This window comes from Dipodomys ordii, unplaced genomic scaffold (genome assembly GCF_000151885.1).
Source record: "Dipodomys ordii isolate 6190 unplaced genomic scaffold, Dord_2.0 Scaffold36, whole genome shotgun sequence".
NCBI classification, from domain to species: domain Eukaryota; kingdom Metazoa; phylum Chordata; class Mammalia; order Rodentia; family Heteromyidae; genus Dipodomys; species Dipodomys ordii.
The window spans coordinates 4,090,878-4,118,447 of NW_012267252.1; the positions used below are offsets into that span (position 1 = coordinate 4,090,878).

General features: G+C 45.1%; 1 protein-coding gene across 1 annotated transcript; it reads right to left on the bottom strand.

Moving 5' to 3' along the window:
* Positions 1 to 1,584: 1,584 nt before the first annotated feature.
* Sec31b (SEC31 homolog B (S. cerevisiae)) lies at positions 1,585 to 27,178 on the bottom strand. The gene is made up of 26 exons (XM_013017563.1): positions 27,063 to 27,178; positions 26,660 to 26,783; positions 21,030 to 21,225; positions 20,730 to 20,825; positions 20,192 to 20,200; positions 19,225 to 19,368; positions 18,484 to 18,626; positions 16,722 to 16,821; positions 16,423 to 16,584; positions 15,765 to 15,899; positions 14,517 to 14,747; positions 11,887 to 11,961; positions 11,535 to 11,633; positions 11,082 to 11,181; positions 9,828 to 10,006; positions 9,457 to 9,583; positions 8,815 to 8,960; positions 8,025 to 8,198; positions 7,370 to 7,528; positions 5,878 to 6,061; positions 4,724 to 5,035; positions 4,365 to 4,423; positions 3,964 to 4,095; positions 3,604 to 3,723; positions 3,114 to 3,185; positions 1,585 to 2,640 (listed from the first exon to the last, which is right to left on the bottom strand). The coding sequence occupies exons 1-26, from the start codon at positions 27,139 to 27,141 to the stop codon at positions 2,461 to 2,463; spliced, it is 3,537 nt and encodes a 1,178-aa protein (XP_012873017.1). The 5' UTR covers positions 27,142 to 27,178; the 3' UTR covers positions 1,585 to 2,460.
* Positions 27,179 to 27,570: the final 392 nt, after the last annotated feature.

Here is a 27,570-nt window from a genome sequence, read left to right on the forward strand (position 1 = left end):
ACACCCCTGCATCCACGCTTCTCATCTCAGCAGGGCTCCATCAGCCGGGCTGCGTCCCCTTCACAGGTGGACAACTCCAGAACTGCTGTCTAGGAAGATACCTTGTAGGTCAGCTAGTCAAACTCTTTGTGTGTTATTTAAACTGTCCTGAGGAAGATGACTGGCTCGTAAGTTAGTGTGGGATGAATCCTGGAACCCAGGCCCCTTCCTTCCCCTTGTGTGCACCTTAGGAGCCCATCTGTTTCAGCTTGAGGACAGAAGCAGAGGGAGGTCCTGAGAAGTGACAAGAACACTGGGAGGGATAGGCAAAACACTGTCTCCTTCCTGTCCCTGGCCTGTGAGCCTACACACAGGCAGGGCTTTCTTTTCTTGAAAAGAATCCCAGCCTCAACTGGCCTTAGCAGCGGGTCAGGGCAGAGACAGAGAGAGGGTCGTCCTTGGCGCGCTGGTGGTGCTGCTGCTGGTGGGAGGGGAGGGCAGGCCAGGGCACTTGCCTATTGTGAGTCTGGATTGGATGCTTCCACTCATTCATTTCCTTTTAATTAACCCACATTCCTGGAGGAGAAATATTTATGTTGGCTCCCATAGAGGCAATCCTCAGACTGGAAAGAAGGGGGAAGAAAGCCTGTCTTAGCAAAACAATATCTCTAAAGAGCTCAAGAAGAGAAAATAGGGGAACAAAATGCCATTAAAATAGCCTTCTACCCCCACGGGAGTCAATGAAAACTTCATTTCACATGTTAATCCGCCACTCCGCCCCCTTCTCTTCTCACAACACCTTTTCCGAAAGTGTTTGGGAAAAGTCTTTGCAGTCAGTACACAGCTCCCTGCAGCTCAGACTTCTCCTTGTGTTAGTTCAGGGCCCCAAGTGGGGCTCTCGCTCCAGCAGAGGCTTTTTTCAACCCCCCTTTAATTTAAACAAAGACTTCGGAGTTCATCAACCTCCCACTGAAATTCACAGCTGCTGAACAAACTAATCCCTTCTCCCGGCCTTTCTTCCCTTCAATGGGCTCTTGGCTTCAAAGACACTTTGGGAAAGGACTTTGCTGGGGCTCACACTGCTTCATCAATAGAAGTTAGTGCAAGTATTATCTGAAGAGCAAGTGGCTTTACAAACAAATACAGCCTAACAATCCCTCCCTCCCAAACACACACATCTAGCCTGCAGACGTGATGGGATCCACAACAGGATTAGGCTAGTACCCCCTGCTTCACACCCAGGCCCTTTGTGCAGCTGAGCTCAGCCCTGAAGTGGTGTGAAGGAAACCCTGTAGCTGAATATCAGGCAGGATGGACATGGACACACACATACACACACACACACACACACACACACTCAGACACACTCACATACCAAGCAGTGTGGCCACAGATGCTGCAAAGGAGAGTCTTGCAGCCTAAATCTATGGAGCTGGACTTGAAAAGGTTCCTTTCTTCAGCTCTCTTGACTTCTTGTCTCATCTTCCCAACCTCTCCCTGCCTTACTAGGGTATAGGGAACAAGACCAAGACGATTCAGAAGACAAGTAGTGACAAAATAAGTCCTAGAGGAGACAATGATTGGGAGATGACAAAGAAAACAAATCAAAGCAGCTTTATTGCAGTATTAAGTACATCCATATATCAAAGGCAGAGTTGAGCCATGAAATGCAACCAGAGAAGGCAGCCCTGAGATGGGTGATAGCTGAGAAGGAGAAATTATTCCAGGATGGGAATTAAAAAAAAAATCACAGAATGGAGAGACTGAGGCCTTGGGCTGGGCTCAAACCTAGGTGGAATCAGGGGCAGTTCCGTGAAGACTGTGGTCCCCCTGTTTTTATCTCGTAGTTCAAGACAGTTCCCAGCAAAAGGCAATGCACCCTTCTATCTGTTCTCTAGCCTAGCCCAACCTGAGTAAAGCAGACACAGAAAAGTTCCACTTCAAACAGGCCAATTTTCTCTGTTGGTTCTGCTAAGCACCACCCCTCCATGACTTGCTCAAAGGCTGAACAGCCAGCTTACTCTCAGTCCTTGGGGCTATGGATGAATATAGACCTGGAAATAGGTAGTCAGAGGTGTGAGAAGATAAGTCCCAGAAAGGAAAAACAGGAAACCCACAAAGTGGGTCACAGAAGAGGTAGACATGACCATAATCCTGTTCGTCCTCCCTGAAGCTTCTAGAACAGAATTGTTTCTTGGGGAGAAGACATGCTAGTGCAGGTCTTGTCACTGAACTGTATGCAGGGAAGCAGGACCTGGCTGTACACCCTGCCTTCCAGGGTGCCTAGAGCCCAATGTTGCAAGGCATAAAAGGGGTAAGTTCAGGCACTCAGCTGGTTTGGAGTCCACCACATCACATACCTGGCAGCTAGGGACGAGGGAGTTGGAGAAACAAATACAATCTGTTGCAAAATCCCCCTTTTCTGCAAGGAGGAGTGAAGCAATGGCAGCAGTGGCATCCTGGGAGGAATGGCTGCCTGGCTTAGCCCTGCAGCTTCTGCGCGATGGTGAGGACGGCCTTCAGGATAGGCATGAAGCTGGACACCTCGCTGAAGCTACTGCAGCTTACCACATGGGCATGCACTGCAAGGCCCTGTGCAAAATTTCCTGCATCCACACATCGGGCAACTTCATGGAGCCCAGCCAGGACAGGGGGTGAGAGCTGTGGAGGGGTTGACTCTTAGGTTAGTAAGCCCCTAGCCGAGCCCCTAGCCTGGCAGCCTGGAAAGGATAACAGGACTGAAGTGCCATAGCCTGGTCCAGAGGAGGTGTACATTTTGGGGGGTAGGGGAGGTCAGGGAGATGTATGGAAAGAAGAGACACTGGGCTTCCTTTGTCCACTGGTGGTGGTGAGAAGGCACAGGCAAGAGAGCACAGCCAGACACGGGTGGCTCACGCCTGTAATTCTAGCTATTCAGGAGACTGAGATCTGAGGATCACAGTTCAAAGCCAGCCGGGGCAGGAAAGTCCATGATCTCCAATTAACCACCAGAAAACCGGAAGTGGTGCTGTGGCTCAAGCAGTACAGCGCTAGCCTTGAGCTGAAGAGCTCAGGGACAGTGCCCAGGCCCAGAGCCCAGAGTTCAAGCCCCATGACCAAAAAAAAAAAAAAAAAGATCACAGCTAGGTACTTACTGTCCCCTCACAGAGCTTCTCATAGAGATACTCTAGACGTTGGGCTGCCTCCTCCAACTTCCTTTTTGTCTTCTGCAGGGAGAGAAATGGATTCTGATCCACTCCTAAGTCTAATACTATTGGGGACTATAAAGAGCCACAGTATATAAAAGCTAGAATGGCTCCATATTTCTTCATTTCAGAGGAGGAAGTGGAGGTCTACACATGGTAAGGGACTTGCTCAAGCTGACACAGCCAGAGAATGAACTGGTAGTTTTCCTTATCTCTGGTTTTACCCTCCCTCCAGTACTTCCTGCTGCCTGTAAGTCTCCATGTGCTTTGATCCCCCTACTAGGAGCTGAACCTCAGACTAGACTCCAAGTCCCTCCTCTACTCTGCAAGACATCAAAGAAGTATAGCACACAGTCAGCCTAACTAGGAACAGTCAGGGAACTGGTCTAAACCTGAAGCCAAGTGTTGAGAAGGGCATTAGGGGAGAACTCAAACTTACTAAGTCAGTTGCAGATAGGGAACAGCGCTGGAGAAGTGCCTCAAAGCTGACCTTCAAGGACTGATGCTCTGGAGGCAGCTCCTTCCTTTCCATCTCTTTAGAAGGTTGCTGTTGAAGTTGCTAGTAAAGGAGCAGGGAGAAAGGAAAGACAGGCAAGCTGCCCTCATGGTTCTCCTAAGATCTAGCCCTCAGAAACCCAGGGTCATACTCTTCCCTTTAGAACAGAGCAAAGAGGTCCTATTATAGTAAGGACATCTTCAGTTCTGCTGCTACCTGAGGAATTAGCCAAGCTACCACTCTTCTACACCCAAGCAAGGATGGAAGGTTTCCCAGTGGGGAGGAACATGTCTTCCCTGTTACCTGTAGGTTACGTTCTCCTGGAGCTCCAGGGGGAGCATGACTTGCACTGGAGACAGCAGGCTGTTTTGGCTCATGGCCAATGCTCATAAGTGGAGCAGTAATAGGTGCCAGAGGCATAAATGTCTCTGGCAGCTAAAGAGAAAAAAGGGACATGAGTCTAAACAGAGAGATGCCATAGGACCTGATTTGGGGAGTGATAGACAAAGGATATAGGAGAGTGAGTGGGAAGCTGGGAAATGGAAAGAGTAGGGAATGTGGATAGGCAGGAAAGAGGGCAACACTGAGGGTAAAGACTGATTGCAAGAACAAGGACAACGTGGGAAGGCTAAGGATAGGGCTGGACTCTGTAAGTAGGCGAATCCCAGGGAATTAAGGGAGTGAGTAGAGAAAGAAGCACTTGCCGGTCTCCTCTGGAGGTTTCCCCTGGGGCCTGGAGCAACCTGCCAGGAATCTTGAGGTCCTATAGAATAAAGACAGGGATTTTTAGGGGCATGGTCAGGAACATTAGAAATGTTTGGTCTAAGGGCTGGTGGCATGGCTCAGCAGTATCATGGAAGCCCAGCAAACATAAGGTTTAAACTCTAGTACCATCAAAATAAAATAAAATTTAAATAAACACACAAATGCTTGATCTTAAGTCTGGTTCAGTTATACCTTCCTATGCAGATGAGCCAAACTCCTAGCTGACACTCCAACCCACGGGAAAGGGAAGAATGTGAGGTACTAACCACAAGAAGGAAGTCATAGAAGGAAGACTTACCTGGACAAGGAGTCCAGATGCCAGCATTTGGGAGGGTACTAGAGGGTGGAGCATCTGGCCCTCCAGGAGGATAAGTCATTGGGAAAGGAGGAGAAAGTGCTGGAGCCTGGGAACTCAGAGGTCTGGGACCTGGTGGTCCCATAGGAGGTAGAGGAAGTAATCTAGGAGGTTCATGTAGGAAGGTAGAGCCACGCTGCATGACCTCTGAGGATTCCATGGGTGGAGGAAGACTAGAAAGAGGCCACATTCCAGGCAATCCCATAGAGTTTGGAACTGGAGCCTTTTGTCCTATCAGCTGTGGCTGAGATAAAGCTGAAGTAGAAAAGAAATGGGTTATTTGCCACCATAGAATTTGAGAGAGCTTCAGAACTCATCAAGGAGGAATAAGTCAGCAATGACAGAAGAAAGCCAGGTGTACTGGCATACCCCTGTATATCAGCTACTTGGAATCTGAAGAAGGGAGGATTCCTTGAATCCAGGTGTTCCAGACAAATCTGGGCAACATAGTAAAACATTACCTCAAAAATTAAAAAAAAACTCAACTGTTAATAGTAATGAGTAATTAATAATGTATATAGAGATTTATAATTTAGAAAGTACTTTTAACTATATTCCTTATTTGTCCCTCAAAATAATCCTATAGGACCAAAATGATCAACAGAAGTATTTTAACATACTGCAAAAAGGCTCAAAGCCTTCCAGCTAAGAGATAACATGAGGGATTCAATAAGGGATAGTATTAGGAATTCACTTAAACTTCCAAGTTATTTTCTTTAAAAAAAAAAACCAAAAAACTCAGCCAGGCACAGTGGCTCATGCCTGTAATTCTAGCTACTCAGGAGACTGAGATCTGGGGATCAAGTTCAAAGTCAGCCCAGGAAGGAAAGTCCATGAGACTCTTATCTCCAATAAACCACCAGAAAACTGGAAGTGGTGCTGTGGCTCAAGTGGTAGAGTGCTCACCTTGAGCTGAAGAGCTGAAGGACAGCACCTCGGCCCAGAGTTCAAGCCCCACGACCAACCCTCAACACCACCCCCTCAAAAAAACCTAACCCTTTTCTTTCTAGACATGAACAGATGGATTTAGGAGGCAGTATGTCTATCTTTCTGGAGATCTTTATGCTACACAGAGAGATCTTCACTCAATCACTCACCAGGCCTTACCCCAGGGCGTAAAGGCAAGGGCTGGGCTGCCTGGAGTGCAGGTGCCCCAGGAGCCCTGGAGTAACTAATCGTTTGTGTCATGGAGCCCTGAAAAGGGCTAGGATGGGAAGGTGGCAAAGGCATCACTAGTGAGGGCTGAGTTATGGCCCTTGGCCTTGAAGAGGAAGATGAGATCTGTAAAGAGAAAGAGGGTCAGCTCTTAGAAAAAAAGTAACTGAAGTAAGTAACTGAACTAAGAATAATATAGAAAATTAATGAAACAAAAACTAGTTTATTGAAAAGAGACAATAAAATTGATTCATTTTTGTAAAAACTGGTCATGATAAAAAGAGAGGGCTGAGGATGTAGATTGGAGACACAGCACATGCCTAGTAAGTGAGAGGTTTGGGGTTAGATCAATGCTGGGGAAAAAAAAAGATAAAAAGGGAGAAGACATTAGGTATCAATGCTAGAGATGCAAGAGGGGATATTACAGTAGACTTTGAAACCGCTAAAACAATACCAAGAAATAATGTCAGTTACTAAATTCAGTAAGTTAGAAATGGGAGCAATTCCTCAAATCCACAAACTTCCAAATGAAAGATAAGCAATATTCCTATAACCACTAGAGAAATTGAATTTGTATTAAAAAGCTCACTCCAAGTTGGGAGCCAATGGCTCACATCTGTAATCTTAGCTAATCCTCAGAGATCTGAGGATCACAGTTCAAACCCCCCTGGGCAGGAAAGTCCATTGAGATTCAAGTGGCAGAGAGCTAGCTTTGAGGGAAAAAAATAAGTTTAAGGACAGCACTCAGACTCTGAGTTTAAGCCTCAAACCTGTACATACACACAAAAGGGCATCCCAAGCCTAAATAGCCTAAGCGTTTTCATTGGAAAAATAAAAATTCAATGAATTATCAAAATTTAAAAATCTCTTCTAGAAAATAGAATGAGCATTTCCTAATTCATTTTATGAAACCACTATTATCCAAATACCAACATTGCACAAAGATAGCTCAAAATAAAACCACAGACTAATATTTATCATGAACATAGATACAAAACTCCTTGACAAATTTTTAACAAATCAAACCCAACAATGTGTATAATAATAATAATGTAATAATATTATAATAATGTGTATAAAATGCTAGTGGCTCAAACCTGTAATCCTAGCTCTTTAGGAGGCTGATATCTGGAGGATGGTGGCTTGAGGCCAACCTGGGCAAAAAGTCCATGAAACTCCATCTCCCAAATAACTGGCAAAAATCTAGGCTGGAGGCATGGCTCAAGTGACAGAGTACCAGATGAGCAAGCACACTGAACAAGCACGAGACCCTGTGTTCAAGCCCCAGCACCACCTAGTAATAATAATCTACAACCAAAAGGGGTTTATTCCACGACATGCGGGGCTGATCTAATACATTTTAAAATAAACCAATATAATCTACCATATCAGGAAGATGCAGAATAAAAATCAAATAAATTAACAAAGTTTTACCTGGTAAGCAGGCTGGGATCCCAGTCTATAAGATGTCTCTTTAGCATGGGGGGTAACTCCAACAACAACCCGGGAGAAGGGGAAAGGAGGAGCCTGTTGGCCCAAGACAGCAGAACCTTGAGCATGAAAAAGCCGATCTCTCAGCTGTTGAACTGATGGCTATAAAAGTGGTAGTAAGAGATGTTAGGTAAATTAAAACAAGAAACTATCTCCTAAAAGCCTGGCCTCCTTTAGCAAACTTCAGATGATCCTCTATACCTTAGCCACCTTAGGCTCAGAGTTCCCTAATCCATGCCCAACACCTGCATACCTCCCTCCTGGCTGTTCTTTCTGCTTGGAATGTCCCACATATGCAGATAAAATACTTCTCGGAGGTCCAGCTCAGCTTGTCTGGGCCACTGGAAAGCCTCTCTTGACTTCTCCAACAAACTCAGGGTCTTCCCTGAAATACCACAGTTCTTAGTATAAGTTTCTGTTACAGCTCTGCAAATTACTGACATCTGATCTCTCTCCATAGATTGTGAGCTGTCTGAGGATCATGATCCTATTTATCCTATGAGCTTCAACATTAACACAGTGTCTGAAACACTGAAGTGCTCAGCCTATGTTAAATGATGGAATAAAATGACTTGCTTTTTCACTTGGCCCCAATTACCTGAGCACAGTCACTGGGTAGGAAGCTCATAGCAGTAGATAGGCTGCCCTGAGCTGCAAGGAGGTTGGCATACTGGGTGATCCTGTATGTTGTGGTAGGACCTGGGGTCTCCCTGCCAGGACCCTGCAGTAGCTCCAAGCTTCTTCTAAGGACCATCACTTTCTCCATCAGGTCCTGTAGAGAAAATGGTGAGGGTAGCAACCTGTTGAAGGTATGTCCTGCTCTCTCAGTGCAGGTGGCTCATCAAGAAATATTCCACTATGGATAGAGAGGAAAGGCACCTTGCGGCTTCCCAGGTGAGTGCAGGAGGCCATGTTGTATTAGAGAGGTAACACAGAAGGACCACTTGGCCTCAGTTCCCAAGAGGTTAAGGTTGGGCTCAAATGGATCCACCAGTATTCAATTCGTGCATATATCTACCATCTCTTTTGGCTTTCTTTACCATTTCTACTAGAATATCATCAATCACACTCATACTAACTCTTCCAGGCAAGACTTTTGTCTCCTACCTTCATGTACACCCACAGAGCATAACTGAAATCCACCAAATGCTTCACAGAAACTAATAAAAAAATCCACACTCAAACTAATCAAACTACATAATCAAACTATAATGTGAAAGCAGCTACTGCTCAGTCTCCTTGGAGGAAAGGGATGGTATTTTGCCCTTGGGAGAAGATGCCAGACACTGAGGGACTTTTGTTCTTGGATAGGACCTTGGTTCCCACCTTCCCAGGACACCCCACCATTAGCCTCCCCTAAGAGCAGCCAGAACCCTGTGAAGACGTACCTGCAGAGCCATGGGGGATGTGGCCTGGGAGGAGTTTACACAGCACTCTACCAGCCGCTCCACACTCCCTGAGCACACGTAACAGAGTCTGGCCTCAGAGGTTAGTGCCTTGCTGCCCTCCTGCTCCATGCGAGTTCCCAGCATGTCTGTGGAGAGATGCAAACTTCATGGGTGGATTTAATAATGAGGCTAAACTTGACTTACAGTGAAGGCCCAAACTCTTGCATCAAGAAGTGACATGTGGGGGCTAGGAAGGTGGCTCAGTAGAGTGCTTGTCTTGCACATGCATGAGGCCCTGGGTTTGATTCCTCAGCACCCATAAGAAGAAAAAGCTGGAAGTGGTGCTGTGGCTCTAGTGGCTCTAGTGGTAGGGCACTAGCCTTGAGCTGAAGAGCTGAGGGACAGCGCCCAGGCCCAGAGTTCAGGCCCCACGACCCACCAAAAAAAAAAAAAAAAAAAAGTGCCTTGGCAGTGAGACTGAAGTTAAAGGTCCCTACTGGAAGCTGGGCATGAATTATAGTCCTTGGCCTCCAGGCTGAGCCTGAGGTCAGTACAGGCTGCAGGCCCAGCCTCCCAGAGGTCAAGCTGCCTCTCAGCTTCCTCCTTGCTGGAGCCACACCCAAACACTAGAGCCACACCTACCACAGAGCTCCGGAAATTTCTCTTGCCCTGAGTATGTCAGTAGCAAGGCCAATGCCTCTCTCCAGTTCTTCAGACTACAGGCACATACCAGATCCTTCCAATTCTTCTGCACGACACAGGCGAGAAGCTGTAATGGGCAGAGAAGGAAGGAAGCCCTCAGCCATCCTTGCAGCCCAGGCAGCAGGAGTCATACACAGGGACATGTTAATAAAGCCATCCAGGAGCAGGCCACTTGAAGAGGGCGAGCAGCGAGGCGGATGGTTAGAGTAGAAAGATAGAGGCAGACAGATCATTAGTCACAAGATGTGGGCTTCTACCTGACAAGGTCCAAGTAATTGCCTCCCTTTTTCGCCCGCCTGATTAGCAGTTACCGAAGAGATTTTGGTTCTCCTCTTGGTGAAGTAGCGCTCCTGTGTCCGCTTCAGCAAATCTGTACCCCCAGCCTGGGCCAGTATGATAGCTTCAGCAAAGCGCTCCTCCTTCAGACACAGCTCCACAGCAGGGCCCAGTTCCCCAAGCAGCAGAGCCTGGCTTAAGAGTCCATCGGTGTCTGCAGGCAGAGGCATCGTCTAGCTTCCAAATTAGCCTGTTATCCTGCTCTCACTTCCTGTCCCTGCAAAGCCAGTCAATGGCTCACTCCCTCTGTCTCCATATCACATGGCTTGCTTTGCTCCAAAAACTCTTAAGCTTCATTTCCTCAATAGCAAAATGGATTGGGATGCCCCGGGAATAACAAGGTCCAGTAGTACCTCTCTAAAGACAGGACTCAAAACCAGGGAGGACCTCATGTGGTATAGATATCACAGGTGTGGCATGTGCTGGCTCCACAGAGCAGGGTAAGGATTGGAAAACAGACCTTGGTAGAAGACCTTCCAAGGAAGGACTCATCCTGAGTCATTAACTCCCATTTCTTTTTTTTTTTGGGTCCAGTCGTGGGGCATGAACTCTGGGCCTGGGTGCTGTCCCTCAGCTCTTTAGTTCAAGGCTAGCGCTCTATCACTTGAGCCACAGCGCCATTTCTGGCTTTTTTTCTTTTTGCTTATGTGGTGCTGAGGAATCGAACCCAGGGCTTCATGCATGCAAGGCAAATACTCTGCCACTGAGCCACCTTCCCAGCCCTAACTCCCATTTCTTGTATGAGGAGCAAGAAATATTTCTCTTTCTTCTCCATGTTCCTCTACTTTAGCCCTATTATACTAAAATAAATCCTTCAAAACAAACAAAAGATCCAATGCATGAAAATCTACAACCAAAAGAGCTCTAACTGGTAAGAGACCCACCACTATTTAAGAAGATGGGAGAAGCCGGTGCCGGTGGCTCACGCCTGTAATCCTAACTACTCAGGAGGCTGAGATCTGAGGATCATGGTTCAAAGCCAGTCCGGACAGGAAAGTCCGTGAAACTCTTATCTCCAATAAACCACCAGAAAATCAGAAGTGGCACTGTAGCTCAAGTGGTAAAGCCCTAGCCTTGAGCTGAAGACCTGAGGGACAGCACTCAGGCCCAGGGTTCAAGGCCCACGACTGACAAAAAAAAAAGGAGGGAGGCAGAAAAAAGGGGACTGGGCCACAAGTCTAGGCCTATCTGCTCCCGAGCAGAGTTTCTCTCCCTCAGGTCCCAGGTACCTTCTGTGATGGGGATCTCCCATGGAGTCATGCTCTGAGGGACTAGCTCATCAAAAAAGGCTGAAGAAGCAGAAACTTCATCTGTGGTATGTTTGGAGGCCTATAGAAGGAAGGACAAATGTGACGATGTATGAAATGAATACCAAATAAAGAGAGCATACTTAGTCGCCCTCTCTGAGAACTCTACTGTTTGGTCCTTAGTGGGTAATACTAAAAGAATACCCAGTAAGGTTTAAGGAAAGTCCTAGTTATGGCTCAGGGACAGTTATGTTCACTCTTAGGCCAAAAGCTGATAGGCTCTGTGTCTTACTTTGGTTCCAAATAGTGAGTAATTTGAAAATTTCTGCAGAAGTTAATCATTTACTAAGAGCAAAGCAAAGAGCTAGCAAGGAGAAGATGCTCTAAAGGCAGGCTCCTATGCTACCCTAGGTCCAGTTGTCTAGGCTACCATACCTGACTGCCGAAGGTAGGTCGTCTGGTACTGTTGAGGTAATCTCCTTCAGGCTGAAGGCTCTCTCCTGACCCTACATTATTCTTCAGCCACATGCCCACCTGCAAAAAGTCTAATGAGTACCTCTCTTCCCACAGTAAAGTCAAGCAAGCCTTCGGCTTTCCTCCCACTTCCATGCCCCAACATCTGGACTCTAAGGTCCCTCATCCCTTTTATTGGGAACAAGCCTAACTTCAGAAGGTAAAAATATTCATTTATGAATTAAGTCCAGGAAGAAGTGTTCTAAGATTTCTTCAAGCAGAATTCTCTTATTTTCCATAATATAGCTATCTTTCAGATGTGAAAAGCACATACCTTCTTCTGAAGCTCATCTTTATCGTATCCTAACAGCTTTAGGAATTTCACTTTGGAGTCACGCTGTAAGGTCACCTAAAGAATCAGAGAATATACAAGAGTCTCCATTAAATGAATGTGAATGACCCTCATCTTTACACTGTGGTGGATATCTGTGCCAGTATACTCTTCAATACAGTTCTGTGTATTAGCATTATCCTGCTGAGGGCAGGATCATGCTACTTTTCTCTCTTTTTTTTTCCCCCCTCTGGCCTATGGGTAGTCTTAGCATAACCCTTTACCACTTTCTGTAAGAGTCTGACCTTCAATTGACCTCCTACCTCTGTTACCCTGGTAAGATGGTAAGAGTAAAATGTCAACTGTTTTGAGTGTGTGTGTGTGTACACTAGCACTGACGCTTGAACTCTAGGCCTTGAGGCTTTTTCACTCACCAGTGGTGTTCTATCATTTGAGCCACACCTCCACTTTCACACTTTCAGCTTTTTTTGTGTGCGAAAATACCGTTCAGAGGGGTTACAATTACATGGGCAAGGTAATTTTTGTTGGCTAATTGAAGAGTCTCTTGGACTTTCTTGCTAGCCTGTCTTCAAACTGAGATTCTCAGATCTCAGCCTACTGAATGGCTTGCTTGTGATTGGCAAATTGCATTTGTCCTGGAGCTATGTAAATTACAAATAACCGGTGTGGATGCCATGTTTAGGGCTTCTCTGGTTGTAGTGACTTTTGTTATTGAACAGTTCCCTTGCAGGGACACGGAAAGCGAATGATGCTTTGGGAGAAGGTGGATTGTTGGTTCCTGTGATCAAGAGGCTTCTAGCCAGGGCAGCTTGCCCATATCATGTCCTTGTATCTCAGAAGCCTTTGAAGAGCTGAGGAAGGGCAATGAATTGCTGCAAGGTATGCTGAAAGGACTTCCATAGGAGTCTTGCTGATGCTACCTTGAGGACAAGCTGTGGTCCCTGTCCCCTATCCATCTGAGGACACTGATGACAAGAATGACCTATGTAGTTTTGTGAGTCTAAATAGTCAAGTCTAGTGTAGTTGAGAAGATTCCTAGCAGAGCTTTCCTGGAGACAGTAAACAAAGTCAGCTTCCTATTCAGTGTCCCAAGACTTCCTGAAGTTCCTTTCATATGGGTCAGCTGGCCTTGGCCATTCATTATTCCACATGAAACATGAACTCTGACCACAGTTTTTCTCATAGTGTTTTTGGGCTGGCTCCTCTTACTCTGCTCTTCCTTGGGAAATGTTCCACCATATTCAGCTTTAGAAACCTTCACAGAGAGTACAGGTGGTTCATGCCAATAATCCTAGCTATTCAGGAGGCTGAGATCTGAGGATCATAGTTCAAAGCCAGCCTGGGCAGGAAAGTCTACAAAAACACTTATCTCCAATCAACAGCAAAAAGCTGGAAATGGAGCTGTAGCTCAAGTGATAGATTACCAGCCTTGAACAAAAAACTCTAAGGGACAGTGATGCAGAGAGAGAGAGACAGACACAGACACAGAGCAAGCAAGCAAGAAACCATCATGGGGCCAGTTGCCAGTGGCTCATGCCTATATTCCTAGCTACTCAGGAGGCTAAGATCAGAGTATCTTAGTTTGAAGCCAGCTGGAGCAGGAAAATATGAGACATTCTTATCGCCAATTAATTAGCTTTTTACTAAAAAGCTGAAAGTGGAGGTACTGATCAAAGTGACACACCATCAAGTTTATGCAAAGGCCTGAATTTCAAGCTCCAGTATTACTGGCACAAAAAATAAGAAGGAACGAAGGAAGGAAGGAAGGAAGGAAGGAAGGAAGGAAGGAAGGAAGGAACAGAGGGAGGGAGGGAGGAAAGGAAGGAGGGAGAATACAGTCACCAAAGGCTGACTTCCTGATCAATCCTTCTATTTTCTTTCCCACTCCTCAGCTTATATCCTATTTATATCAAAAATATCATTTCTTAAAAGATCTTCCCAGATCATTTCAAATTCTTTTGTCTCCCAGTTCCTAATGTGTACCTTCATAAATCTATACTATATTTGAAGCACATGGCTTTCTTTTGCATTTTTCTTTATAATTCCCAAAGTTACACAGTCTTTCCACCACCTGACCAGTCAGTTTCTTTCCTTTCTTCTTTTAGATCTCTCATTTGCTCACTTTCTTTAGCAGGTGTAGCACTCCAACTTGACACTATGTTAGAACTGGAATGGAATCTCTGCCTCCAGAATATAATGGCACCTGAACCCTGAGACACAAAGATTTACCTTGGGTTACCTGAAACAAACTCAAAGCGTTTTTATAATCATGTGCCCTTCCAACTAATCTTCCTTCCCTTCTTTCTCTCTCCTTCTTTTTTCTTCCTATCACCTATCTATCCTCTGGCATGATACTATGAAATCCTTTACTTTGGCTCTGATATCAGCAATAGGGATTAATGAAAAAGAACTTCTCTTGTACTCCCATCTTCACAAGTGGCCTCCAACCTTCTGGTAGAACGTGAAGATTCTGTGTCAAAAGACACAGGAAAAACCAATATGGCTTAGTTAGGCCTTTTATAATCTGGGTTACAGTGTGGCTGTGTACCTCCTGCAACTGACAGGCATTAGAGTTCTGAGCTTTCAGGAAACATCTCTGAACAGCCTCCTACCTTCAGGAACTCCCAGAGCATCTTTTCACTTGGCAGTGAAGCTTGCTGACTCTTGTTCTTACAATAATTCAAGAGATTTCCGGATCCCAAGGCCTCCTGCAGCTCAGCTGACTTCATCAGGAATTCAGACTCTGTGGTGACTTGACTCAGGAAGACAAGGCGGGAGCAAGGCTGTGTCATCTGCTGGACAGGGGTGCTGGGAAGACCAAAGGTAACCAGCTTCCCCCCAAACTGGTGAGAAAAGGTAAGAAGAATAAAAGTTATCCTCAAGCCAAAAGCTAATACCAAGTCAAGATCACAGGGAAGGCTATAAATCGGTCAAGACTAGGATAGGAACTCAGTAAAAAGAGAATTCCTGGAGGTGGAATATGATACTAAATTAAGTACTAAATGTGTTCCATATCCAAACCAGTCCTGCATTCTTAGTGTCACTAACTTAACTTAAAATGTCACTACATAGGACTCATTTTCTCCTTTCCTGTTCTGGTACCACCAGTCTTCCAGCACCTCACCTAAACAAGGTATATTATCATAATCTATACCCAGTATAGTTATGTCTTCTCTCTTCTAGCTCAAAGTCTCTCATATTGAGCCCTCCACCCCATTTTGTGCTAGCACAACTCAATTACTAGAACAGTTGGCTAGCCTTCATTAGTTTCCCTCCTCTATCCCCTTCTATTCCACCTATTGCTTCACCAAACCTGTTCCTACTTAGGAGCTTTCACAGGTCACTGCACGGTGCTTACACGCCTCTGCCTGAATTGCACTAAACCCCACAAAATCAGAGCCAAGCCTATTTCCCCAGATGCTCTTCCTCTTCACTCATTTAAGTGATTATATCATATTCTTAAATATCCAGTATACTCCTGTTTCTATGCCTTTACCCACAAAACCAATTGGTTTTCACGCTCAAAGTCTTTGAACATAGGAACGACAGAATAATATTGACTTTTTCTTTCTTTGTATTCCTCGCAACTCTCCAGATATGTGAGGATTAGAGACATCTCAGGTAAAATCTCAGGATGCTACAAACAAGAGTTCTAAAGCAATTTCTCTTAGACAGCTCCAGCACAGCAAGCAGGGTAAAGGGTGACAGCATCAAAAGAAAATCTGGAATCACTTGTCAGCTTGGGAGATGCAATGAGACTTCACCCAAGACAGAGGTGGTGAGAATAATCCTGAACTCTGCTCCTTACCAAGCACATGAGAGGCTCCCATATCCAACCATATCCAACCCATGGCACTTACAGCAAATGAAACACCTGCTGGCCTTCTGATCCATTTGGGAGGCTTTTTTAGGGGAGGTGTCAATGATGCCTGAGCCACTTGCTCTGGCACCTGCAGTGGTGGAAGGGGCTGTCCTTTGCTGAAAGAAGAGGAGATCTGGGCAGAAACAACACCTGTATCACAAACCTGATTAGTCAAGAACTCTACCTACAAATTCCATTTTAAGAGGGATCCTTGAGACATCCAGTTTAATCTATAAATGCAAGACTGCCACTTTTCAGGAGATGAGGATGGGACCAAGGGTGAGAGGGGGATTTCCATGCAGGAAGCTCTTGGGAAGCCTACTACATTGACAGCCTAAGTGTGATACAAAATGAATCTACAACTGAGGGGGGAGATAAAAGACAGTCTATATTGCTGAGAGAATGGTCCCAGCATGGAGGTCTAATGTCCCTGAAATACTACATAGAACATCCAGTAACAGGAGGCGAAGGTCTCCTTCTATTTGTGGCAGAAACTGACATCAGAAAGATGGACACAGGAGCACTGGGTACAGCCCTCCAATTCCCCGTGTTTAGTCTCTCTTCAACAGCCCCCACTTCTTCCCAGGTCACATAGTCTTCTCTTACCCCCATACATAGTCCCTTCCCTCGAGCACTCCCCACCAAGCCCCTCAAACCTGGTCAGCCTGTCCCATGTGCTGGACTTCCCAGCTCCTCCCCATCACAGAATACAAACTGATCCAGCCATCGAAGGAGGCAGCAGAGAATGCTGGAGGGTTCCGAGGACACCACTGCACATCAAAGCACCAGCTGCTGTCTGTGGGTAGTGTATATACCACCTATCATGTAGAACATAACTGTGAGGGGATCATACAGCTCTGGAACCCTGAATTAGCCGAGGCCACCTGAAACATGCAGCTGGGACCCCACCACCATCTCATCTCCATCCAGGCATACCCACAAAAGGGCCACTCACCTCACTGCTACCCAGGTTCCAGCAGAAGATCTGGCTGTCCTTGGCACTACTAAGCAGCAGCTCAGAGTCAGCTTGGTTCCATGACATTGATAAGATCCCTCTAAAAGGGAAACACCTATTATGAGGAAGCTGGCCTCTCAGCTAAATCTCAGCCCTATAAAATGAGTGGTCATATTTCATTTCACAAATGAGAAAAAGGAGGCTTTGAAAAAATGAAAATCCCTTTCAGATACCTGCATAGCCACAATACAAGCCAAACCCCAGAGGCTAAGAATTGTGTGCTGCTCTTCTTGCCTTCTAGAGATCACTGCTAAATGGCCTGCTTTTCACCAATCAGAGTAGAAGTATGTAAAAGTATGAATCACACAGAGCAGAAGTGTGTAAAAGTATGAATCACACAGAGGAGAAGTGTGTAAAAGTATGAATCACACAGAGGAGAAGTAGAAGTGTGTAAAAGTATGAATCACACAGAGAAGTGTGTAAAAGTATGAATCACACAGAGCAGAAGTGTGTAAAAGTATGAATCACACAGAGGAGAAGTGTGTAAAAGTATGAATCACACAGAGGAGAAGTGTGTAAAAGTATGAATCACACAGAGGAGAAGTGTGTAAAAGTATGAATCACACAGACACCTATCCTCCTGGTGCTTTCAGAACAGAAGCAGAAACACTGAGGACCTAACCTTCAAAGTCCCTAAGAAGGTATGAAGGCCTCTCAGCTAGAAAGAGCAGGTGGTGGAACCACTTCCTCTGCTGAGGGTCCAAGGACTACAGCTCCGGGGCAGATCTGTTCACGAAGAGGTAGTAACCAAGCTGCTTTAATTAATGGGAAGTCTTGGAGGAAGCTACCTAATCACAAAGGGAAATGAATATTATCCTCAGATCAGATGCTAGGGAAACTCCTAGCAGTACTGGTATACTTTGACTCAAAGGACCACATGTTAAAGGCTTGGTCCCCAGAGAGGTGTTTACTAGAATGCAGCAAAATCTTTAAGCAGTAGGACCTAGTTATTGGTCACTCAGAGCACACTTCCTCCTTTCTTTTGCTCCCTGGCCAGGAGGTTAACCATTTTCCTCTGCCCTGTATTGTGCCATGATTTGCAGCCTTAATACAGGTTCAAAAGCAATGGGGCTAAAAAATCATGAACTGACATCTCCAAAACTGTGAACTAAAATAAACCACTTTAATTTTATTTATATATTGTTTTTTGTGCCAGTCCTGGGGTTTGAACTCAGGGCCTGGGTGCTGTCCCTGAGCTTTTCTGCTCAGGCTAGCACTCTACAACTGTGAGCCACAGTTCCACGTCCAGTTTTCAGGTGGTTAAATGAAATAAGAGTCTCACAGACTTTCCTGTCTGGGATGGCTTCGAACTGCAATCCTTAGATCTCAGCTTCCTGAGTAGCTAGGATTACAGACATGAGTCAACTGTGCCCAGCTAACCTTTTTAGTTTTAGAAATTGATCATGTCACTAGTTATAATAGTGATGGAAAGCTACTACAGAGACTAGAAATTGGTTCAAATGTTTTTCATTACCCCACCCCCAACTCCCATCCCCAGAAGTTACATGGACTTGGCAGGCTCTTCTCCATAACCTTAGGGTCTAAAGGAATGTCTCTTGGTTAGGGCTGGAGCTAGTGCCCACTCTACAATGATTTTGAAGCCAGAGAGGATGTTTGGTAGCTAAAGTGAGATGTCAGTTGCTTCGAGGTCAGTTGTGCCCTGCAAGCTCCCAGAAGAGGTGGGCTGTATTTAAGATGCTACCTGCTGTGGTTCTCTAGCACTTTCAGAGGTGAAGAAGCAAAGCGCAAATCCCACAACTGAATCACTGGGAGTCGGTCATCTTCTGAGCATAGCACTAATTGGGTGGCTATGTCTGGGTGCCAGGCCAGGCAGGAGCAATTCATCTGTGAATAAAACAGGTCACACTGAATAATGTAATCTGATTCTCTGATTATGAACTTTTGTTTCTCAGTAGGAGTGGAACCACTCTGAAGGTACTTTTTGTGTCTCTTCTGTATTGAGAATACCATAGCTATCAGGAAATAAGTGATAGCCATAAATAGGTAAGCTTCCAGATCAGCTCTATTTAGCTTCCCTAAGCTTCTCTCCACCCTCCTGCCCCCTGCTAGTCCTGGGGCTTGAACTCAGTGCCTGGTGCCATCCCTGAGCCTCTTTGTGCTCAAGGCTAGTGTACTACAACTTGAGCCATAACACCACTTGTGGCTTTTTCTGAGTCGTTTATTGGGAGATAAGAGTCTCACAGACTTTTCTGTCTGGGCTGACTTGGAACCACAGATCTCAGCCTCCTGAGTAGCTAGGATTACAGGCATGAGCCACCTTCATCTGGCAGCTTTTACTCTTAATAGGAAATCTGCTAACACTCAAATGTGGATTCCTGGCCTCGGATTCCACAGCCATTCATTTCCTTCCAGAAGCCCCAGCAGCTTGTCATCAGAGAGAAGCCAGGGCCCCAAACCCTGAGCTCTGGCCTCTACCACTCACCTTGCTGCTGTGATCACTGACTTTAATGATAGGCTCGTTCTTCCTGAGATCCCATACAATTGCCTTGCCGCTGGGGTGAGCAGAAGACAGAATGTGCTGGACTTGGCAGTTCCAAGCAAGTGCCTTGATGTCTTCTGAGGGCTGCTGAGTTAGGATAGCAAGGAAGAACAACTTGTCACTCCCTGGACCAAGTGGCACTTGCCCTTCCACTGCTCCCAACTACCCACAGCAAACCCATGAGGCTCGATAGTCCCAGGAAGGGAGCCAGGAGTTAAATTTTCACAGGGAGATCATTTGGCATATTGGTGTCAAAGTGAGGTAGATGTGTGTGTGTGTGTGTGAACGTGTGCACATGTGTGTCTAAGAGAGAGAGACAGAGAGAGAGAAACATCTGGACGCAAATGTAAGGATTCAACTTACATTAAAAATAGCCCTCTTGGGGCTGGGAAGGTGGCTCAGTGGTAGAGTGCTTGCTTTGCATGCATGAGGCCCTGGGTTCGATTCCTCAGCACCACATAAGCAGAAACTAAAAAAAGCCAGAAGTGGCACCGTGGCTCAAGTGGTAAAGTGCTAGCCTTGAGCTGAAGAGCTGAGGGACAGCACCCAGGCCCAGAGTTCAGGCCCCACGACTGGACCCCCCCCCCAAAAAAATAGCCCTCTTGCGGGGTGGGGAGTGGGGATGGGAAGGGATGGGAAGGGGAAACAAAGGAGGAGGCAACAATGCTTGATAAGAAATGTACTCATTATCTTGCTCATGTAATTGTAACCCCTCTATATGGTATTTTCACAATAAAAAATAATAAAATAAAAATAGCCCTCTTGTCTAGGACAAAGAGAGAGGGAAAAGAGAAGGAAAGTGAAGGAGAAAAAAAAAGCTTGAATACCCAAGACCCCCAGAAAGAGGAGTGAGGCAGAAACAGAAAACAGTGCTACTTTCAGGGCATACAGTGCTGAAATCCATACTTACCTCATGATACTATGAGCGTAAGACAGAGAAAGGCCAGGAAGTATAAAAGATGGGACCAGTCACAGACTTACAGAGATGCATAGAAATAAGATGCACCAGATCTCAAGTACATATGAGAGCCACAGATGGAGACAAGGCTGACCCACCCCACCTAAAGGACAATAGTATGTCCAAGGTCCTTCTTTCACTTCATCTCCACTGCTCTGGACGTGTCCAACTCACACAACCTATAGTGTTATGTCACTCCTACTCCTTTCTCAGTGTCTTTTGCTCCAATTGCCACCCACTCCACACACACACCCTTCATCCTCCTTCCAGAAGATCTTTGAACAGCTGTCTGCTCCACAGACAGCAAAACTCCCAGCCCCACCCTCCATCCCAGCTCTTCTCTAGCAGGTGGCATGTTAATCTGTGGGGTTTTATTGCCCTCCAGTGGTAAAGACTGAAATCTCTTGTGCTCTGGCTGGTTGCAGAATTCAAGACTTAACCTGGGACGGCTGCCCAACAGGTTACAGCAACCCCAGGTCAGCCTCCTCACCTGTGACTTGGATCCTGGGGTCATTGGAACACTCAGGTTATTCAAATCCCAAATGAAGATTTCAGAATCACTAGCTCCTGAGGCTAGGAGGTTGCCCTGTGTGAATAAAAGGCATTTGGAAGTGTGCTATCCCAGAAATAGAAGAGCAGGAAAGGGAGGAGACCCGCATGTGGGATAGTTAAAGTTTCCCATTACAACCTCAAAAGGGTTCAGAATTTCAGCCTGGAGGTATAAGCAAATGCTTCTATTTAGATCTGCTGCTCCATGGCTTGGCTATATTTAATTAACGGAAATTAGTACCTGGAAAGGGTTAAAGTCGAGAGCCCTGACAGCCCCTGTGTGCTTCTGTCTCTGGGCAATCACAGGTTCCTTTCCCGAAGACAGGATGTGGGTCACATTGTATAGAGTAAGCATGCCATTGTCCCCGCCGCCTGCAATAACCCCAGAGCTTTCCAGAAGCCCATTGCCAAAGCTCCCCCAGATCAGCTTGTGAAACCTACAAAGAGGAAGAACTGGTATCAGCACCAACTTCTGTCCATGTCTGCATGCAAAGGGCGTCTTTGTCAGGTTCTGCCACTATGCTGGCACCCTCACCCTCAGACAGGCTCTGCCTAGCACCTTCATTGTCCAGAAAAGGAATGTCTCCTTTGCCTGGTTCTGACTGTCCTCTGGGAAAAAAAATATTCCATCTGTGTTACACGAGAAGCCAGGAAGCCCCTGCCTCTAACTTATATGAATATTTGTTTGTTTGAAGAAGATACTGAAGCCAGGCATAGTGTCTCAAGCCTTAGGAGGGAGAGATCAGGAGACTGTAGTTGGAGGCCAACCTGGGCAGAAAACATAGTGAGATTCTATCTTGTCCAATGGCTAGGTGCAGCAGTGTGCACCTGTCATCCAAGAGACACTGGGAAGCATAAAATAAGAGGATTCCAGTCTAGGCTACCCCAGGAATAAAGCAAGACCCTACCTTGAAAGTAAACAATCCAAAAAGGGAGTTGGCAGGGTGGTTTAAGTACCTGCCTAACAAATGTGAGGTCCTGAAAGAAATTGAATCCTATGAGCACTCTATTAGGTGATTTACATGTACTAGCTGGCTTCCAGTTCAGCACTCCGTAGGTATTATTATTATCCCCATTTTCAACTAAAGAAACAGGCTTAAAGAAATTGTTAAACTGTTGTTCACACAACTAGAAGTTCAATCTCATTTTATAGCTACAAAATAGCAGAGTCTAGATTCATATTATTCTAAAGCTTGAGTCACAACATCAAAAAATACTTCCTCTCATTGTGAGAAGACCAAGACTCTCTTGTGCCTGATTCAAAGCAGCCTCCATGAGAAAGGCCAATTGCTGTCCTTTCCTCCTTCAAATTGGAAGTGAGGAAAAAAAAACTTGAGGCCTTCCCTATGCTTTGACTTTTCCATGTGTCTGGCTCACTGCAGCTGTCGTGAGCAATGGGCCAGCCATACAAACATGGAAGCATGAAATGCTAGGTGCATTAGCACCAAGGAACTGGAAATACTTTCTGGCTTTCTGGGGATACGTCCAAAAGGACAGTGCCAGTCAAAAGAAATGGATGTGCCCTGGATCCTCTGTCAACAAGTATGGGCCCCCTGAAAAGCCCCTTGGGAAGCCTGGCAGGGCATCTACCTCCTACTCTACAGTGGCTAGCCAACAACATTTTCACAGTTCTTCAGATAAGCCAGATTTCCACACAAAGTGATTTCACAATGAAATATTTCCACACTCTGGGAATAGTGGGCAAAGAATGGAGTGGTATGATAGGACAGAAATTTGTTTGCCAAGCGTTCATACAGAGCCAACCTGGCAAGTTGCAAACCAACCACTAGTCAGGCTAGGCCAGCATCTAAAGCAGAACAGCAGAATGGACACAACAGTAGCTCTGGTGCTACCTTCAAGCAGAGGTTTAGGTAGGCAGGAGCACTGATCTTCATGTAAAAGAAGAAGGCATATTGGCTCAAGTGGCTGGCATGTCACCCAGGGACTAAAGCAGCCAGAGATGCCAATTAACAGATCATACAAGAGATACAGTGTATGGCTAGTGCAAATACTCACACAGGCTTGCAGATATTTCAGTATGGTCAGAGCACATGACATCCAGATCAAAGTAAAACGACCTAAGCCCTTAAAAGTCTCCAAAGGGTTAGAGAGGTGTTACTTCAAGGAGCAAACTGCATAACCTAGAGTGTTACAAAATAAGTTTCTTTTTATATGCACAAAAAGTTTATTTGTGCTGTTACCTGCCTTGCAGGAGGACATGTTAGTCAAGTTAAGCAAGGAAGGAGACTATCACTCAGTGGGCTCAAGGAGTGTCAATCATCTCTGCCCTCCAGTGGACAGGAAATGAGATAGTCATGGGGGGAGAGGAGTAGCAGGGAGAAAATATGACAAAATGGTGATAAATTGATATAGCTAAGTAAAGGTCACAATTGTTTATTATACTCTTCTATAGTTTTCCTGTAAGTTTGATTTTTTTAAAATATAGTTAACAAACAAAAATGATAGAATATCTTGAAAATAGGAAATGAGAGGCACAGGGAGGAGGGACCTCTTTTTGTTGATGAGACAGAATCTCATTATCGCAGGCTAGCCTGAAAGTTATGATTCCCCTGACTTAGCCTCTCACATGCTGAGATTACAGGTATATACTACCATCCCAACTTGGAAGGGGTGAATTTTTAAAAAACATGAGAATAGAGCTGGGAAGGTGGCTCATTGGTAGAGTGCTTGCCTTGCATGCATGAGGCGCTGGGTTTGATTCCTCAGCACCCATAAGCAGAAAAAGCTGGAAGTGGCGCTGTGGCTCTAGTGGCAAAGTGCTAGCCTTGAGCTGAAGAGCTGAGGGACAGCGCCCAGGTCCAGAGTTCAGGCCCCATGATAAACAAACAAAAAACAAAACAAAACATGAGAATAATTCTCTGCTAACACACTAATGGCAATGATAACAATAATGACAGCTATACTAGAAATTACATAGCATTTCAGAATGATGGGTAGTATCTAAGGGACATACCGGTTCATTGATTCCCACCAGACCTCATAGAGCAGAATGTCCAGAAGTATATCATCACATTTGTAATAGAAACTCCCAAGTGATTACAAGTATTCAGGGCTGGAAGTACTGCACTATGTATATCAAACTGCATACTGGCTTAGAGAAAGAAGGGAAGACAATGAATTTCAAAAAAATAGAACAAGGCTGGGAAGGTGGCTCAGTGGTAGAGCGCTTGCCTTGCATGCCTGAGGCCCTGGGTTCGATTCCTCAGCACCACATAAGCAAAAAAAAAGAAAAAAGCTGGAAGTGGCGCTGTGGCTCAAGTGGTAGAGCGCTAGCCTTGGGCTGAAGAGCTGAGGGACAGCACCCAGGCCCAGAGTTCAGGCCTCACGACCGGACCCCCCCCAAAAAAAAAGAACAAAATGAACAGAATAATCTGATAAATGTAAAATCAGGATAGTAAGCCAGTGACATTCATCTGAGACTAGGATTTAGCACCTTATGATTAGAAATATCTGCAATATAGACAGGAAGAATGACAGGAAAGTAAAACAGGCTGGGATGGGGCCAGGGGGACCATTCTTCAGATCCCGGGGATTACTAGTCATGTTGGGATCTTTCTGAAGAAATCATCTTGGATAGCTCAGTATATAAGACACCTACTTCTTTCTGTTCCAGTCTCAATTAGTGACTTACTGGAAACTCAGTACCACAAATGACAGGTGGAGGTACCATGACTAAGCTGTTTATTGAGATGGAGGTCCTGCTAAAAAGTCTAAAAGGGGTCTTGCTAAAAAATTCATCCCTTCCAAATCAGGCCTGGTGATATATAGATATAGATATAGATATAATCTCAGCATGTGAGAGGCTGAGTCAGGGGGACCAGGACTTTCAGGCTAGCAGAGCAACAGAGCACTTATCCAACAAGAACAAAATAATAGGTTTGATCCTGCACATCACATGTTCACTATATTGTTTATTTTGACCACTAGTTCCAAGTGCCAGCAAAACAGGCAGGCAGATGAGGTGAAATTCAGTACTTGTATTTCAAAGTCCAAAGTCCCTTCAATATTGTTGGCTGTAAGACTAATTGTCACCCTTGAAAAGTTCTTAAGAGACAAAGACTGACCAAAAACAAAATGAAATGTTGGATGCAAATTCTGCTTGGTAATCCTGAAGTTTTTAAGATAGCTCCTTCATTTAACTGGACTGATACTGTTGCTTATCTTGTTGAGAACAAGAGCCCTTTCCTACTTCCCTCTTCTTATCTCCAGGGTATAAGAATTAGCTCCTTCCTGGGGCTGGAAAGGTGGCTTAGTGGTAGAGCACTTGCCTTGCATGCACGAGGCCCTGGGTTCGATTCCTCAGCACCACATAAGCAAAAAGAAAAAAGCCGGAAGTGGCATTGTGGCTCAAGTGGTAGAGCGCTAGCCTTGAGCTGAAGAGCTGAGGGACAGCACCTAGGCCCAGAGTTCAGGCCCCACGACCAGACCAAAAAAAAAAAAAAAAGAATTAGCTCATTACTTTCAAGGTCCTTTCTGATATGCTTACAGAAAGCCTAAGAATATCCCATTAAAATTATGGACAGATCCTCAAATGCCCATTTCTCAAAGATACAGGTACAGGAAATATGAAAGATGTGAACACTGCACAGCAAAGGATAGTATTATAAAGAGATGCAGGAGCTCAGGGTGAACATTAAGAGACCTTTCATTATTAGGGCAAACAACACAAAAACAGAAGAGAGTCTTCTGCCTGAATATTTAACTAAACTCTTATAGAGACCAAGAAATGCACAAAGGGTTCATCAATGATCAGTTGGAAGACTATCTTCTAGACCAGTAATCTCTAAGGTAAGGTGGGCAAAATAATTCACCGGGCTATAGAAAAAAATATGTATATGTATATAAAATCTAAAAGTATATAAAACATAGGTCATTAATAGTATGGTAATACATGCTTATTATTTATATTGAATATAATTTGACCATGATACATTTATACATTTTTTTCTGATAGTACAAAAAGTTACAAACCATTGCTTCTGACTGTAAGCTCTACCTTTTCCAAACCTCTAAGGAACAGAGAAAGCTTGGTGTGGTGGCTTACACCCTAATGCTACTCAGAGGGTTGAGGTGGGAAGATTATCAGTTCAAGGCCAGCCTGGTCAACCTATCTATACCAAATTCTAAAAAGAAAACCAGTGGGATAAAAGAAAAAAGGTAGGCTTTAGACACAGATAAGTCTAGACTTAAATTCTAGCTTCTGAGTTTCTCATACTTCCTAGGTAAAATGGAAATACTGATACTTATCAATAGAGTAATTTTGAAGAATGAGTATAGTATAGACGGCTTCCAGTATACTAAGTATTTGCTCAGTGAATGACAGTACTTTGTTTATCAGGCCTTCAAGACCTCCTTCATTGTAAGTTCTTCTACCAACCAATAAGGAGAAGAATGAATGATCTTTCCTCATTGCTGTTACACAATATCACCCATGAAGTGAGCATCCAATCAGCACCTAATAGCAATGAGGAGAGCACCTTTCACTCTCCTCCTTGTTGGCAGACAAGTGTGATATTGTGTAACTCTGTTATCTTCACAAATGCCAAGGGAGGAAGGGTTTAAAAACAACCCCAAGTACATGGAATTCTAGGCTTGTGTGAAGCGTGGTTATCACATGCCTTCTGCCTGCTGCTGCTGCTGCTGAAGATGATAACCAGGAAGGTGGAGGGTGGGCTATTTGTTTTTAAATCCTTTTGCAAAGTATGCCCAGGATTACCTTTTTCTCAGAAAAGCTACCTTTTCCCCCCACTGTGGCCTTATAATCCCTGAGATATATTCACTACTCCCAGGATTCCTCATCAGTGTCTGGGTCAAGATCTTCCCTGCACACTCATTTGTAGTGCAGAGTACCTGTTTGAAGAAGAAAGGACTCCTTTGTGTTTCAAGTGCAGAGAAGGGTCCCTGAAATCAACCTCAAAGATCTCCAATGTGCCATGGGTGCTAAAGGAGGCATCGAGCTGCTGAGCAGATGTTCCTAGGCATAAGAAAAAGTAGAATATAAGCAGCAATAGTTATAGATATAAGGAACAAATGGGTTAGGGAATGCTCCATAGAGTAGATGTGCCTGGCCTTGAGCCTTAGTCCATGATAGTTGCCAGGTACCCTAAACCACCTACTATCTCCCTTGTTTATATTGTGAGCCATCTCACCTAGCTAAAGATTTCTCTGATCTCATTCACAAAAGAATTCTAGATGCTGTGTCTCCCCTCAACCTATATATTTCCAGGGCTTCTAGTCCACAGGATCATCTTACCTGTGGCCAGATACACAGGATACTGGCTGGCTGGGCTCCACACTTGGACAGCTGGCTGCTCAAGTTCCTTCAGCTTCATGGTGAATCCTGTAGGTGGCAGGAAACTAACATGGCCTTGGCCTACTGAAAATAGAAACTAGTAAGCATAAGAGCCAGATCCAGGGAACATCCAGAAACACGAGATCTTGTTTCTCTCCAACATGAGATGGGGCAATTCAGGGCAACACAGGGTGACTTAATGAACTGTAAAAGTAAAGACAGTCCAGTTACCCTATTACTGGAATCTAATTTTTTAAAAGTTAACTCTTTAGACCTTATCTACTCAGGAGGTTGAGATCTGAGGATCGAGGTTCAAAGCCAGCCTGGGCAGGAAAGTCTGTGAGACTCTTGTCTCCAATAAAACACCAGAAAACCGGAAGTGGCACTGAGCTGAAGAGCTGAGAAACAGTGGCCAGGCCCAGAGTTCAAGAACCATGACAAAAAAAAAAAAAAAGGTCTCTTTCTCCAC

Bases quoted from the DNA above. Each gene is read 5' to 3' on its own strand.
- Sec31b (XM_013017563.1), bottom strand. From the start codon at position 27,141: ATGAAGCTGAAGGAACTTGAGCAGCCAGCTGTCCAAGTGTGGAGCCCA. The intron at 26,784-27,062 runs GTAAGATGATCC...TCTTATGCCTAG, and splicing joins TCCTGTGTATCTGGCCACAG to GAACATCTGCTCAGCAGCTC. The intron at 21,226-26,659 runs GTACTCTGCACT...TCCTCTTTGTAG, and splicing joins GTCCTTTCTTCTTCAAACAG to GTTTCACAAGCTGATCTGGG.